Below are 15,011 nucleotides of genomic sequence, written 5' to 3' on the forward strand. Positions count from 1 at the left end.
CTTCTCACTTTTGTAATTGTTCTACCTGCTGCTAGATCTATAAGTTTAGTGTGTTAATATTTTGTTAGAACATAATAGTATTTTAGGCAACATCCTTATTTCATGGTTGAATTTATTATGAATGTATTAATTATTGCAAAAAAATATTTTCAATACTTATTTAAATATTTAGAAATACAGTTCAACAAAAGTGTTGTTTTTTTTTTTGGGGGGGGGGGGGGTCGTCCATAAATGACGTCACACTAGTAGAGGGAGTCCGAAATTTGGGCCGATGTGTGAAGAGGGAGAGGGGTTCCCATAGTGATGTCACACTTTTGCATTTTTAAAAAGTATTAGCTGATACCGAATTGTAACCGTTATTTCGCGTTTTAGATAATTGTTTTAATAAATTGTAAACAGAAATTTAACCGAGTTCAGTCAATATTTTTAAAAAATCTGACTTTTTTGTGACGATGTGTGACAGCGGGTGGGAGGGAGGTAAAAAAATCGTCAAAAAAGCGTGACGTAATTAAGTTGTGACAGTGAAATGTGACATTTAGCTACCACTTCTTTATAGCTTAAAAGACAATTATTATTCTGAAAATGTGTCGTCACGTTAGGTCAAATAAAAATCGCTATCATGATAATTCCTTTTGAAGAAAAACACGATGTTTACTAAAGGAATAGACCCTTACAATTTTTGACTGAATTCTACCTATCAATTTCTCGAAACGGCAGAGTCGGTGTCTTTGTTTAGCCAATCACTTCTAGGAGTCATCTACTACTGGACAAAGTTGGGAGGAGTCAGGGACCTCAAGGAGTCATCTATTACTTGGTCCTTGCCTAACCAAACCCAAAACCGCAGCATTCTGTACACGACTCAACCGGTCTAAAAACTGGTTTAACTTGACCTAGTTTCAGTCTGCACATGCGAAATTAGATGCAAATGAGACGTCTTAACTATCTTGATACGAGTCACACTTTCTTTGTAATCTTACACTTCTCTTCATATATTTTTTAAAATTAAAATTCACTAATTAAGAGATAAGATTTGCTATTCACATATATTGATTGTATAACTTGCAAATAAAGAACTGTTGTTTTTTTACAAGACCTTACTTGTGTTTTTGTCACTGTCGCCGAATTCGTAATTTGTGTAGAAAGCTTCCATAACTACAAAAATAGTTCCTGCAACAACAGCGAAAACCGTTTCATAAATTTAAAAAATATTGTTTTAGTGAATTTTTTTTTAGCTGGTTAACAATCTGTTTTTGTAGGCCTATGCATCTCTACGATATTATTTTTTTAAGTCACGTGACGGCCTATTGTTTATCGCGAGTTGTTTTATTAAGACGCACTTTCAAATGTATTCGGTCTATTCTACATGCGTCAAAGCATGGTTGTGGTAGAGATTTTAACTGTCAGAATATACAGGCTTTGTTAATTTTAAATAGGCGCATAAACAACATTTTCTGCTGGGGAATGGGGGAGGGGGTGTAATTTTTTTATGAGCGCACAAAACATTCATTTTGTCTGTGTAAAGGGCATCAAGTACTTTCCTCCGTTTAGTATGATTAGGACGCCATTTATTAAATGTAAAAAGAATTCTTATAGGCTACGAATTTACTTTTTTGAGGTTAGAGAAAGCACGGTATAATAAACAGAGTAGGGCAGTAGCGGATTAAGCGGGGGGGGGGGGGGCTGATAGGGTTGCACTCAGGGGCCCCACGAATTTTAAGGGCTCCCCAATTTTTACTTACAAACCATAGTAAATTTCACTTCACAAAAAAAAAACTACAAACAGCAGCAGAATTCAGACAAAAACGTTTAGGGCCTACGATTGACCCTCTTTAAAATAGTAAGACAGAAATTTGAAAGTCATTTTGTCAGATAACGCCAGATTGTGTAGTCAGGTAGTAACCATAGCATAAATCACAAATGTTAGGCATTGGGTCTACACTGTTTATTAAATCTCATTCGCAACCATCCAAACAAGCAGCATGTTACGGTTAAGCCCCCCCCCCCCCCCCCCCCCCCCCCAAATTCGCTCTTACAAAAAATAACTTTTTTTTTAAAAATTTCTACAGACGTGTACTTCTGTTAGTCAAACGATCGTTTTAAATTACAAGATATATATATATATATATATATATATATATATATATATATATATATATATATATATATATATATATATATATATATATATATATATATATATATATATATATATATATATATGGGAGGCCCTAAAAAAATTTTCAGCCGGGGGCCCCGCTCAAGCTTAATCCGCCCCTGGAGTAGGGGTCTATTGCACTATGTAATATCTGCGCCATAACTTTTAAATAAAAAGAAAATATCTGAAAGCGGGAATAGCCTTAATGCCTTAGAACGTCGGGAGAGAAGCTTTGATAAAATAAGATACGCTTGTCACGCTCTGACAGTCTCGCGAGATTTTATGGGACTATTTGCTCGCGTTAGCCTCGTTAGTGATACGGCGCACGTCTGCTTTTTCCTGGAACGAACGCTAAAACGTACAAAATAAGACAATTTTCAATAATATGTACAAACACAGGGATTTTTTAAAATAATAAATTGTTTTTCTGATTAAAGAATGACATTTTTCGAATAACACGGGGTTTATATATATATATATATATATATATATATATATATATATATATATATATATATGTGTGTGTGTGTGTGTGTGTGTGTGTCTGTGTGTATGTGTGTTTAGAAAAGACGAAAATGTAAGCCTTAAAATTAAATGCTTACTTCAAAGAGACACCAAGCTACAAAGCCACACAGCTTGTCATTCCAGTATCGTCTTAAAGTATTAACATATAAAGCTACATTTTATGTTCACATCTGTTTCCTTAAACTATAAACATATTACTATTAGCATGTCTGCTCCTTTACTTAAACTATTAACATATGCATAAACATTTCTATATGGATATCTGTTCATTTAAACTATTTAAAAAGCAGGCAACATTGCAACGTGCTTATCTGCCTCTACTATTGCAATATCAGACAACATTTCTATGTGCTTATCTGCCTCTACTATTGCAATATCAGACAACATTTCTATGTGCTTATCTGCCTCTACTATTGCAATATCAGGCAACATTTCTATGTGCTTGTCTGCCCCTAAATATATCAGGCAACATTTCTATGTGCTTATCTGCACCTACTATTAATATTTTAGGCAACATTTCTATGTGCTTGTCTGCCCCTACTCTTAAAATATCAGGCAACATTTCTATGTGTTTGTCTGTCCTTCTATTAAAATATAAGGCAACATTTCTATGTGCTTATCTGCCTCTACTACTAAAATATCAGGCAACATTTCTATGTGCTTGTCTGCCTCTACTCTTAAAATATCAGGCAACATTTCTATGTGCTTATCTGCCTCTACTCTTAAAATATCAGGCAACATTTCTATGTGTTTGTCTGTCCTTCTATTAAAATATAAGGCAACATTTCTATGTGCTTATCTGCCCCTACTATTAAAATATCAGGCAACATTTCTATGAGTTTATCTGCCCCTAAATATATCAGGCAACATTTCTATTTGCTTGTCTGCCCTTTTATTAAAATACCAGGCAACATTTCTTTGTGCTTGTCTGCCCCTAAATATATCAGGCAACATTTCTATGTGCTTGTCTGCCCCTTACAATTTTAAATTAAAACCAAGCCAGCTGTACACACGGGCTAAAAATTTATGACGACACGAGCATTTAATTAACAACGTATAAAACGGTTTACTGTGCATGAGAAACGAGGGGTGTCACGTGGTATGACGTTTACATTTATTCCGTAGCGTATAATGGCTGTCAAGTGCTAAAAACAAAAAATAGATATAATTGATGAAACTAAATCTACAGCTGACATGTATTTTAGTTATTTTAAATAATAAATTACTTGATATTACAGATGTAATATATAAGTATTATATTTTCGAGCCTATTTTTTAGTGTATGGCCAAATTTAGTGCCTAGACTAGGGCTCTAGCGACTATTTTAGTGTAATTTTTTAATTGTGTGTAATTTAAACACAGTATATTGTTTAACAGGCTGAATCAATTATCCCATTCATAGATCGTAGATAAAAACTATTTTTTTATTATTATTATTAATTTAAAAACAATGGTCTCTGTGGCTTCCTTTGTTGGAATCTAATATTATTTCAAACTAAATATAAAACATGTATTTCATCCAAATATAAAATTTTAGTTTACTTTTAGATAAACAAAAAAAAAATGTTTTAAGTTTAATTTATTTTTCTTTAAAAACATTATTTTAATATTCAAATAAAATAGTTTTTTTCTGTAAACACCCTAAAAGTCGTAGTTTCTGTTTTCTTACTTCATTTCTAATTTTAATTTAGGCTGTCATACTGTCATTTAAATTCCAAAAGCGTACAAATCATGTCAGGGAAAAGGAGAAAATCCTTGCAGGGACAGTAACTCCAGTGAAGGGAGACAACGCACGCTTCCTTTAGCAACCGCTTTAAAAAAATTGGTGAAAAACAGAAAAGGTTTAGTTTAGGTGGACGCGATATGCGGTGGAGCTGTATGTTAAGTTTGTGAAAAGAAGGTGAGTTTTATATGCACGTTGTTAACATTATGCAGTGTTGAGTTAAAAAAATAAATACCAATTGTTGGAATATATATATATATATATATATATATATATATATATATATATATATATATATATATATATATATATATATATATATATATATATATATATATATATATATATATTAGACTTAAAGTGACTTTTCAATTATTTTAATTTTTGAAAATTAGATAATGGAAATTCTAAAACACGCTGAAAAAAAATCACATTTGTAACCTAATTAGTTTTTAAAAATACCTTTTGAAGTTTGTATATAACATTAACCTTTAGGTTTAATTGTCACGAAGCGTCAAAAACCATTAATTTAATTCATTCTACATTAGAAAAGTGCATCTCATTAATTTTGCTCCCTCTTTGAGTGAGCTATTTAAAAACGCCCGGCTTAGCTGTGATGACTAGATACAAGTGTACACGGAATAAAGCTGTTGTGTAGGGAATTAACTGACAAGATGTATCACAGTGTGTGTGTGTGTGTCGAGAATTAACTGACAAGATGTATCACAGTGTGTGTGTGTGTGTCGAGAATTAACTGACAAGATGTATCACAGTGTGTGTGTGTGTGTGTGTGTGTGTGTCGAGAATTAACTGACAAGATGTATCGCATTGTGTGTGTGTGTCGGGAATTAACTGACAAGATGTAGCACATTGTGTGTGTGTGTGTGTGTCGGGAATTAACTGACAAGATGTAGCACACTGTGTGTATGTGTGTCGGGAATTAACTGACAATATGTAGCACATTGTGTGTGTGTGTGTGTCGGGACATTAATGAATGCATGATTGCTGCTAACTAGGTCTAGTCTTAAGTTTAGACAAGGACTAATCCATCATAGTGAAACGATGAGAATAAGAAAGTAAATTATTTAAATCTCTTAGAGAGAGGAATGTTTCGGCTCGGCTTGAAATGTTACAAAAACGATACAGAGTGTATGTCATGGGATATTGTTACACGACTTAAAAATATATGTCTAAATGTATGTTGAGGCTACTAGCAAATCACTTCTGTGTATGTCATAGAGTGTGGCTACTCGTCATAAAAGTATACGTCTAAATGCTTTTTAGGGCTACTTTTAATTAATTTGTGCAAGAAATAAGACCAAAACGTATTAAGGGACTTACAATGGAGAGCCGCTGAGTTAAACGAGCCTATCACCTGATTAAAAATACAACAGGGATCTTCTCTCTGTAAATAAATTATACCGTTTTCTTATAACGATATCTTTGTGAAAAATTTAATTTAAAAATATTTTGAAACTTTGTGAGACTGAGGTAAACTTATTGCATTCAGACGTTGTGATTTATCCCAGGAAGTTAGTAGATTACATTTCCTCGCCGCGCTAACATAGTTCGGAAATTGTTCTTCTTACAATACAAAGATGTACACATTTGTATTTTTCTTAATTTTTTTAAAGTGCAGCATTTCTCAAACAAATATACTATTTTAATTAACCTTATTCGTCTGTTAAAAACATTGTTTCATTTTAACTCTGTTTTAGCAGACTCTTAAATTTTTTTATTAGAAGCCCAGGTGGGTTTTTTTTTAAAGCAAATGTAAAAGTTCGTCTCTTAATTTGACAAACACCTGGCAATTGAAAGCAGTGTAAGATACCCAAATATAATATTATACTATCCCCAAAATACTGGCAGTATCCTGTTGATAAGGCTAGTTATTTTTAAGCTTGTTTTAGCACTTGAACTTTCGTTATACCCATTTAAGTTGTTTGTATAATTCTATACACCTTTCAAGATAATAGTAAAATTTGGAAACAACCGTAAAACTAAAGATAAGTATAAAGTAGATTATAAACAGTAAAACTTTGAACAAAAAAGTAAATTCGTTTCTATCTACAAACGGACAATTTAGCGACAATTTATGCAGAAAATCTGCAACGTCTTAATTAGCATTCACGCACCGTCAACGTTGGATCCATGTTATATGTTTACAAGATTACCCAAGTGTCAGCGCGGGTAAAATATGGACGCTCTCTAGGCCCGACTCTAACCGATTAAATTATTACAAATCTGGAGCAGACGTCTGTAGGCCATCTTTTTTCTTGTCCAAACGAGACTGTGGTTGGAGGTCGTAAATTCTCACGCCAGTTTAAAGAGCCAGGCGAAGCTGCCCAACCGCTCTCACACCCACTGCTGATGCACAGCGGTGTATCTTAACGTATCCCAATCTGGGCACTTCTACTTCTGTAATTCAGCTGAGGTTTTTTTTCGGGATTTTTGGTAAGTTGTACGTAACAAGATGTATAGTATAGTTGGTATAGTTATTAGGCATCGGTAATTTTAAGAACATGACGCAGTCTTCAAAAGCGGTTTATTTCAGATTAGCCGTCAGTGTTAACATGGAGTTTAGAGAAGTAATTGTGTAGATATTGTTACTTTAGAAGACACTCGGATTTAATCATCGAAAATGTTTTTGATGTCTGTAGAATATACATAATTATAAGCACATTTACATAGCAAGGGGCATAAGCCATACTGGCCTAATAACTAGTAAAAACATAGCATCTTTGACTAGCAAGAAGCATAACCCATACAGACCCACACACATGCACAGCTGAAGGGGCATAATCCATACAAGTCTAATAACAGGTAAAAAAAACACATTTAGCGTTGACTGGCAAGGGGCATAAGCCATACTAACAAGTAGAAACACCTGCGTGGTGACGTAAAAATAAATTGTGTACACTTTGATACTGGACATGACCCCAGTGTCACTTCCAGCTTTTGATGTTGTCACAATGTTAAGCCGCTTTCATAAGGAAGTTTGGCTCGTTTATCTGTCTTTGACTCTTCGTGATATAGCGAGTTGCTTGACTCTGGAATAGATTTATGAAACCCAACTTTGGTCTCTATATAATAATACACTGAGATTTTAAAGTATAAAATATATCTATGGGACCACATGTACACCACCTCTATAATGCATAACATTATCACAATATAAACTATCCATAAAACGCTTAGTTTAATATGTTATTATGAGGATCGAGTTATGAAAGATCGAATTCTTGTGTTGTTACAGAACACCAAGTTAGTCTGTGCAATATGTGGCTCCAGATAGTCTTGTCAGCTGCTGTCATCACAGTGGCTCATGGTAAGTTTCTCGTACACAGCTGCATACAACATACAGCTACATACAACATAACACAGCTACATACAGAACATATCACAGCTACATACAACATACAGCTACACACAACATAACACAGCTACACACAACATAACACAGCTACACACAACATAACACAGCTACATACAGAACATAACACAGCTACATACAACATACTGCTACACACAACATAACACAGCTACACACAACATACTGCTACACACAACATAACGCAACTACACACACAACATAACACAGCTACACACAGCACATACTATAACACATCTACATACAACATACAGCTACACACAACACACAACATAACACATCTACATACAACATACAGCTACACACAACATAGCACAGCTACACACAACATAACACATACAACATACAGCTACAAATAAACACAACATAACACAGCTACATACAACATAACACATACAAAATACAGCTACACACAAACACAACATGACACAGCTACATACAACATACAGCTACACAAAACATAACACAGCTACACACACAACTTAACACAGCTACACACACACCATAACACAGCTACACACAACATAACACAGCTACACACAACATAACACAGCTACACACAACATAACACAGCTACATACAACATACAGCTACACACAACATACAGCTACACACAACATAACACAGCTACACACAACATAACACAGTTACAAACACAAGTTAACACAGCTACATACAACATACAGCTACACACAACATAACACAGCTACACACACACCATAACACAGCTACACACAACATAACACAGCTACACACAACATAACACAGCTACACACAACATAACACAGCTACATACAACATACAGCTACACACAACATAACACAGCTACATACAACATACAGCTACACACATTACACAGCTACACACACAACATAACACAGCTACACACAACATACAGCTACACACACAACATAACACAGCTACACACAACATAACACAACTACACACACAACATAACACAACTACACACACAACATAACACAGCTACACACAACATAACACAACTTCACACACAACATAACACAGCTACACACTACAGCTACACACAACACGATGCTTTAGATACATAAAAAAGTCATGTGTTCGTCCATCCTGTTAAATGTATTAGATTATATTGAGGAGGGGCGGGTAGAGGGTAATTGTTATTCGCCCCTAGATCACAGATTAGTAATAGTGGGAAAAAATATTTCGTCTTTTATGCTTAGTGGTACAACGGGTTATGACGTCCGTAAAAAATAGTGTTTTTTATTAGTTATATTTCTGTTTCAGTTACTACTTTATTAACATAAATACCATGGACACTCCCCCCCCCCACAAACACACTACCACCACCACCACCCTCAGGCCGTATACGCCCACATGCGCCATCCGAAGTCGACTTTTCCGAATACCTCCCCCTTCGTGTGCAATTGATAAATAGATTACAGTGTTGTACGTCCCAATGCTAATTCTCCCCTCTATACCAGGGATGTGTTTTGGGGTTGTAAGTCCTGTTAATGCTAATTCTCCCCTCTATACCAGGGATGTGTTTTGGTGTTTACTGTCAATGCTAATTCTTCCCTCTATACCAGGGATGTGTTTTGGTGTTCCCTGTTAATGCTAATTCTCCCCTCTATACCAGGGATGTGTTTTGGTGTTCCCTGTTAATGCTAATTCTTCCCTCTATACCAGGGATGTGTTTTGGTGTTCCCTGTTAATGCTAATTCTCCCCTCTATACCAGGGATGTGTTTTGGGGTTGTAAGTCCTGTCAATGCTAATTCTCCCCTCTATACCAGGGATGTGTTTTGGGGTTGTAAGTCCTGTCAATGCTAATTCTCCCCTCTATACCAGGGATGTGTTTATGAATGTTACGTTCTTTCAATGCTAATTCTCCCCTCTATACCAGGGATGTGTTTATGAATGTTACGTTCTTTCAATGCTAATTCTCCCCTCTATACCAGGGATGTGTTTTGGGGTACCCTTGCTGCAGCAGCCAGTGGCTTGCCCGGAGAACATGATCTACTACTCACAGCTGTGTATATGCATTGGTAAGTTGGTACATAGGTCTAGAAATAATAGCTTGTTCACATTGGTAAGTTGGTACATAGGTCTAGAAATAATAGCTTGTTCACATTGGTAAGTTGGTACATAGGTCTACAGATAATAGTTTGTTCGCACTAGTAAGTTGGTATAGGTCTATAGATAATAGCTTGCTGACATTGGCCCATAGGTGTACAGCTATAAAAGAGAAATATGCTGTTTACAAATTAGATTAAATCATACACTTATCTTTTAAAATTATATAAAGGAAACTGTTATCACCATTTGCTATTTTATAGCCTAAATTTTTTCTTGGTCGTATTTTAAATAGCTTCATAGTTCTATTTTGAAAGTGAAAAAACTTAGTTATAAAAATTTTGTGGATAATTGACAATTAAATTTTTGTTTTATTTTGTCGTAACAAAAATTTGTTTCAGTTGGTTGATTTGTAGCAGTTAGTAAACTGTTTTCTATTGTAACGTTACTAATAATAAAGTATTGTAATACAAAGGGAATTTATCGTTTACGTTACGTCTTCATAATTTTATTATAAAAAATATTTAAAATTCCCAATTGAAACAGAGCCAAAGTACATCGAGCGCATCAATGAGATCGGCACCGTGCGCAAGGTTCCAATGCTGGCCAACGAATACTCCGACCCCTCGCAGACCTTTAAGAGCAAGCTCGACGCCATACGTCATCGTCTGACGGCCAGTCTGCCAGACATGAGCGGCCACTCCTACGGCAGCTCAGTGGGCGACGTACGAGTGCCTCTGCTCGTGTTCCCAGACAAATTCTTCATTCCTTTCTCCTCCCTCCCCGCTATGTACAACAACATCCCCAGATCCTGGAAAATCGGCGGTCTGTTGGAATCCTGGTCTAACGAGGCGTTGGCAGCGGGGGAGATCCCAACCGTCAACACCGGGGGCGTGTTCTCTGCGCCATCTTGGGGAGCTGGGGTCAACGACGTAAGTACCTTGTCGCTGCTAGACAGGCTACACACGCTGAGAAGCTTGTGGAAAGACGCAAGTCAGATCAACGCGGAGAACAGAGCAGCAGAGACCGCCATGGCGCAGGAGTTCATCAAGCATTTACCCACAACCGGGATCTCCCCCGACACGGCACGGGCTTACTTCAAGGGGTCGGGAATACCCGACACACCCCAAACCAAAGGTGATGGGATTTTAAATTTCCCGAACCAGGGGTTGAAAATGCCGCCACTTTTGCTGAAAGAGGCAGACTATATACAACAAGGGTTTGAACCCTCGCCCAGAGAGCCAATCAGAAGGGCCAATTCTTTTCTTAGGAGCGCTTTGCGGCTTCAGCAAAATGGGGCATGAGAAGGCGTCAACAGGTCAGGCATCTCAGCTATTTTGTAATTTGATGTCAAAATTTTTAAAAAAATTACATTCCAATCAAACCAAAAACAACGGAACTATAAAAATTATTACTTAATAGAATAATATTTGTTATGATTGCAAAATACATTGTTGCTAACTCAATGGCATACAACAAAGTTGTTTTTTTATTCTGTGCATTGAATTATTTGGACAGTGATTGTTTTAATTAAACAAACAATTTTTGGAATCCTGCTATTTGTATTGGTTTTTTCTTCCATATGTTTATTACATAACTCTGTTTCCATCGTGGTAAAGTATTTAGCAAAGAATGACAAAATTCAGATATTCTATTATATAGATCTATGAATGTTTTGTTTTTAATTAGATTTTTTTTTAATGACTAAATACAAAAAGTAAACACTACAAATGTTTTGATAACTCTATCAATTTCTTTTTCTTTACTGTGTAAACTAAGATAACATATTTTTTACAAAAACATTTTGAAGTGTAGAGAGAATTTCCTTTCAGACTGAACAGTGTTTTTCAGGTAGATCTGTACAAGGCTTCATGAAAATTTACTTTAAAATTACATATATAATATAATATATTTTAAACATTCTATTCCAATTATTCATACAAGTATAAATAAGTTTGAATTTTTATACACAGAAATTTACAAACACCAATGTGTATTTTCTATTTTGTGGATGTTGAATTTCATTTTGTGCTTTATTTTTAAAGAATAAAGTTTTTAAAGAATAAAGTTTCTTTTAAAATATTATTTCCTAATTATTCATTTGTTGTAGGCAATGATGAATTGTTAAATGAACGAATTTGGAATAGGGGTTATTATCATAAATAGTGTATTAAAGGAAATCAAACTATTAGCCGGCTTTATTTTCTCGATGTTCTTCCATCACTTTAGTTCTACCAAGAAAATTCTTTGAAGCAAAAACTGGTTTATTTGAGTTTTTTCAGCTAACGAGCATCTGACCGAGGGTCCAATTTCGGGACATTTAGTTTAGCAATCATACACTCTCTGCCCAACAACCCTGTACTTGTAGTGCCATAGATTTTACACTGATCTCAGCAACCATGTCAGATATTAACCCTTTCTGCTCCAGCTGTCCACTGTGGACTCCAGGTTCACTAATAGAAGAGTATAAAGCTAACTTACTTTCTTGTACAACAGGAGAAGTAAAAAATTTCAACTTATGTTGCTTGATTAGCTTAGTTTTGAGACTTCATAAATAATAAATCCTTTAACAAGAATATTGAGTCTAGTGATAATACTAAAGAAATTAATATTTATGTGCACAACTGTTTTAAATTATATTAACTTTATTTCACAACAAAAATACAAAAAAGAATCAAGACATTTTCTCTACTTGAGCTTGACAGATTACAAGGATTTTTGCATTTTTCAAAAAATTTCTGAATCCTCACAATATTGACAAGAACAGAAATTAGCATTATAGATGGATGTTTTTTTCTATTTAATATTTTCTGCAACATAAATATCTATGTGTATAGTGTATATATATATATATATATATATATATATATATATATATATATATATATATATATATATATATATATATATATATATATATATATATATATATATATATATATATATATGCATATATATGCGCATATATATATATGCATATATATATGAATATATATAATGGAATTTATTCATATATAAATAATATTAGCTTAAAATGTTTAAAATACAGGCAATATGGTTACTTTATTCAGACAGAAATAGAATATTTTGGCCTACAATGTCATGCATTACTCTGGAACATTTAACTTGAATTGTGCTGGTCCATAATGAAACCATTCTGTCCAAGCCCCATCATATATTGCAACATCATCTTTGCCTGCAATTGATGCAGCTAAAGCTAGTATGCATGCTGACACTCCTGTCAAAAGAAACGTTTCGAGATACAGATAAATAAATAATCTCATACATTTATATATATAAATATATGTAAGGACTGTTTATGTAAATTTTAACGTATTTTACAAAAATCATCATATACTATGCAGAACACAATATGTTTAGGATAATCTTTTACATGTATTTAGAAAATTTATATGTGGGCCTACAAATGTTTTAGTAATATTCTGTTCAAAAGTTCAGCTTTAAAATAAAACAAAACATTAGAGTTATAGCTTCATACTTTACCTGATCCACAAGATGCAACTATGGGCTTGGTTAGATCTACTCCAGCATCTTCAAACAACTGTTTGAGTTCTTCTGGAGATTTCATTACTCTCTGCTCTAAATTCATGGTGTTCATGAAAGGGATATTGGTCGAGTTCATTATACATCCTGGCTTGGTATCTGTCAAGTGATATTTTCAAGTTTTAATTATTTAATGAATTTTCACTTTAATTTCAAATAATTAAGTGCTGTGATATTTTAAAATATGTCTAATTTCCTATTAAATTAAAGCTAAAGTTATATTCTGAGATTGATGAAATTTAATTATGTTATCAATACAAACAAATTCTACCTGAACGTGGTTCTGGCGCTTGTCCCTTAAACCGACCTTCTGGTCTGGCATCTAGTAAAGTAAACTCTGGGTTTTCTATGTTTTTTTCTACTTCATCCATTGTTTTAAGTAGATTTTTATTGAACTTTGCTACAAATTTCTCTCTTGGCACATGTATAACATCACTTGTAACTTGTCCACCTTGAGATAACCAACTTGGCAAACCACCTTCTAGGATGGATATTTTGGTATGACCAAACAACCTAAACATCCACCAAACTCGCTGAGCAGAAAACAGAGGAAACTGGGGGTTATTATCATAAACTATGATATAGGTATCATTGGTGATTCCCAATGCACCCACATAATCTTCCATAAATTCAGGTGAAGGAATCATATGTGGTAAATTTTTTGACTTGTCTGCACACTCATCAATATCAAAGAACAAAGCTCCAGGAATGTGCTGTTCTTTATATTCAGAAGCTGCGTTTCTTCCAGTACTTGGTAGGTGCCAAGATCCATCTAAAATTCTAAACTTTAAAGTGCTAGAAACCATCATCTCTTTCAACCATTTAACAGACACAAGATTTGCAGAAGTGGTCATTTTCTTTTTTTTTTTGTAAATCTGTGGAATAAACAATTAACGGTCAATAGTCAATATTTTTTACTTTAAGGTGCCCACTATTTATGATCTCCATTTGAACATTAATTGTATTTATTTAAAATAAGATTCTTAAAATATCAAAAATCTATTTACCCTGTATATATTATGAAGTATCCTAATATAAACCACCATGCTAGTGTTTGAATACTAAATAAATAAATGCAGTTTTTAAAACCTTAAATATAGCGTTTGCAGATTGATAAGTAGCTTTCTGTCATGAATATGATAAAAGTATAGGAATTTCAATCGACAATTCCAATTTACAGTTTTAATATTTGGTTTAGAATAAAATTCATGGTCAAGGGGAAACAACAACATATTTATTTTAAAACATTTGATTAAATAATAGACTATGAAAACTATGGAAATAACCAAATATCGTTTTAAGATTGTGTTATTCTTTCAAGTTTTCTGTTTAAAGTACTAGCTTATTTAACATTGTATGTGTGTGTGTGTGTGTGTGGGTATAAAACAGAATTTACATCAACATAGAAAAAAAAAACATGGTAGTCAAGGGACGCAACCACATAAATCCTTTTTTCTCATCTAATTAATATCTTGTTGTTTCCCTTTGACCACTTAACACACTTCGACCAAAAAAATTAATATTTTTATTTTTATTATTGAGTATGGTCGTTGATTTTAAAATACCTAGAATAGGAATCATTAATTGTCACTTTAAT

The 15,011-nt window shown here is 34.0% G+C and overlaps 2 protein-coding genes across 2 annotated transcripts; one reads left to right on the forward strand and one right to left on the reverse strand.

Moving 5' to 3' along the window:
• The first annotated feature begins 6,736 nt into the window (after window positions 1-6,736).
• LOC131929688 (uncharacterized) lies at window positions 6,737-11,986 on the forward strand. The gene is made up of 4 exons (XM_059286021.1): window positions 6,737-6,857; window positions 7,660-7,731; window positions 9,736-9,822; window positions 10,397-11,986. Exons 2-4 carry the CDS (start codon window positions 7,683-7,685, stop codon window positions 11,152-11,154), a joined length of 894 nt encoding a protein of 297 aa, XP_059142004.1. The 5' UTR covers window positions 6,737-6,857; window positions 7,660-7,682; the 3' UTR covers window positions 11,155-11,986.
• A 900-nt stretch (window positions 11,987-12,886) lies between these two features.
• LOC131929689 (thiosulfate sulfurtransferase) lies at window positions 12,887-14,277 on the reverse strand. The gene is made up of 3 exons (XM_059286022.1): window positions 13,686-14,277; window positions 13,355-13,513; window positions 12,887-13,088 (listed from the first exon to the last, which is right to left on the reverse strand). Exons 1-3 carry the CDS (start codon window positions 14,266-14,268, stop codon window positions 12,958-12,960), a joined length of 873 nt encoding a protein of 290 aa, XP_059142005.1. The 5' UTR covers window positions 14,269-14,277; the 3' UTR covers window positions 12,887-12,957.
• Between the last annotated feature and the right edge of the window lie 734 nt (window positions 14,278-15,011).

Source organism: Physella acuta, unplaced genomic scaffold (genome assembly GCF_028476545.2).
Source record: "Physella acuta isolate Inbredline_101_S28 unplaced genomic scaffold, ASM2847654v3 ptg001662l, whole genome shotgun sequence".
Classification (NCBI taxonomy): domain Eukaryota; kingdom Metazoa; phylum Mollusca; class Gastropoda; family Physidae; genus Physella; species Physella acuta.

Excerpts from the sequence above, each read along its gene's own strand:
- LOC131929688 (XM_059286021.1), top strand. The coding sequence starts at position 7,683 with ATGTGGCTCCAGATAGTCTTGTCAGCTGCTGTCATCACAGTGGCTCAT. Across the intron at positions 7,732-9,735 it reads TGTCATCACAGTGGCTCATG|GGATGTGTTTTGGGGTACCC; the intron begins GTAAGTTTCTCG and ends CCTCTATACCAG. Across the intron at positions 9,823-10,396 it reads ACAGCTGTGTATATGCATTG|AGCCAAAGTACATCGAGCGC; the intron begins GTAAGTTGGTAC and ends CAATTGAAACAG.
- LOC131929689 (XM_059286022.1), bottom strand. The coding sequence starts at position 14,268 with ATGACCACTTCTGCAAATCTTGTGTCTGTTAAATGGTTGAAAGAGATG. Across the intron at positions 13,514-13,685 it reads AGCGCCAGAACCACGTTCAG|ATACCAAGCCAGGATGTATA; the intron begins GTAGAATTTGTT and ends ATCACTTGACAG. Across the intron at positions 13,089-13,354 it reads AGTTGCATCTTGTGGATCAG|GAGTGTCAGCATGCATACTA; the intron begins GTAAAGTATGAA and ends TTCTTTTGACAG.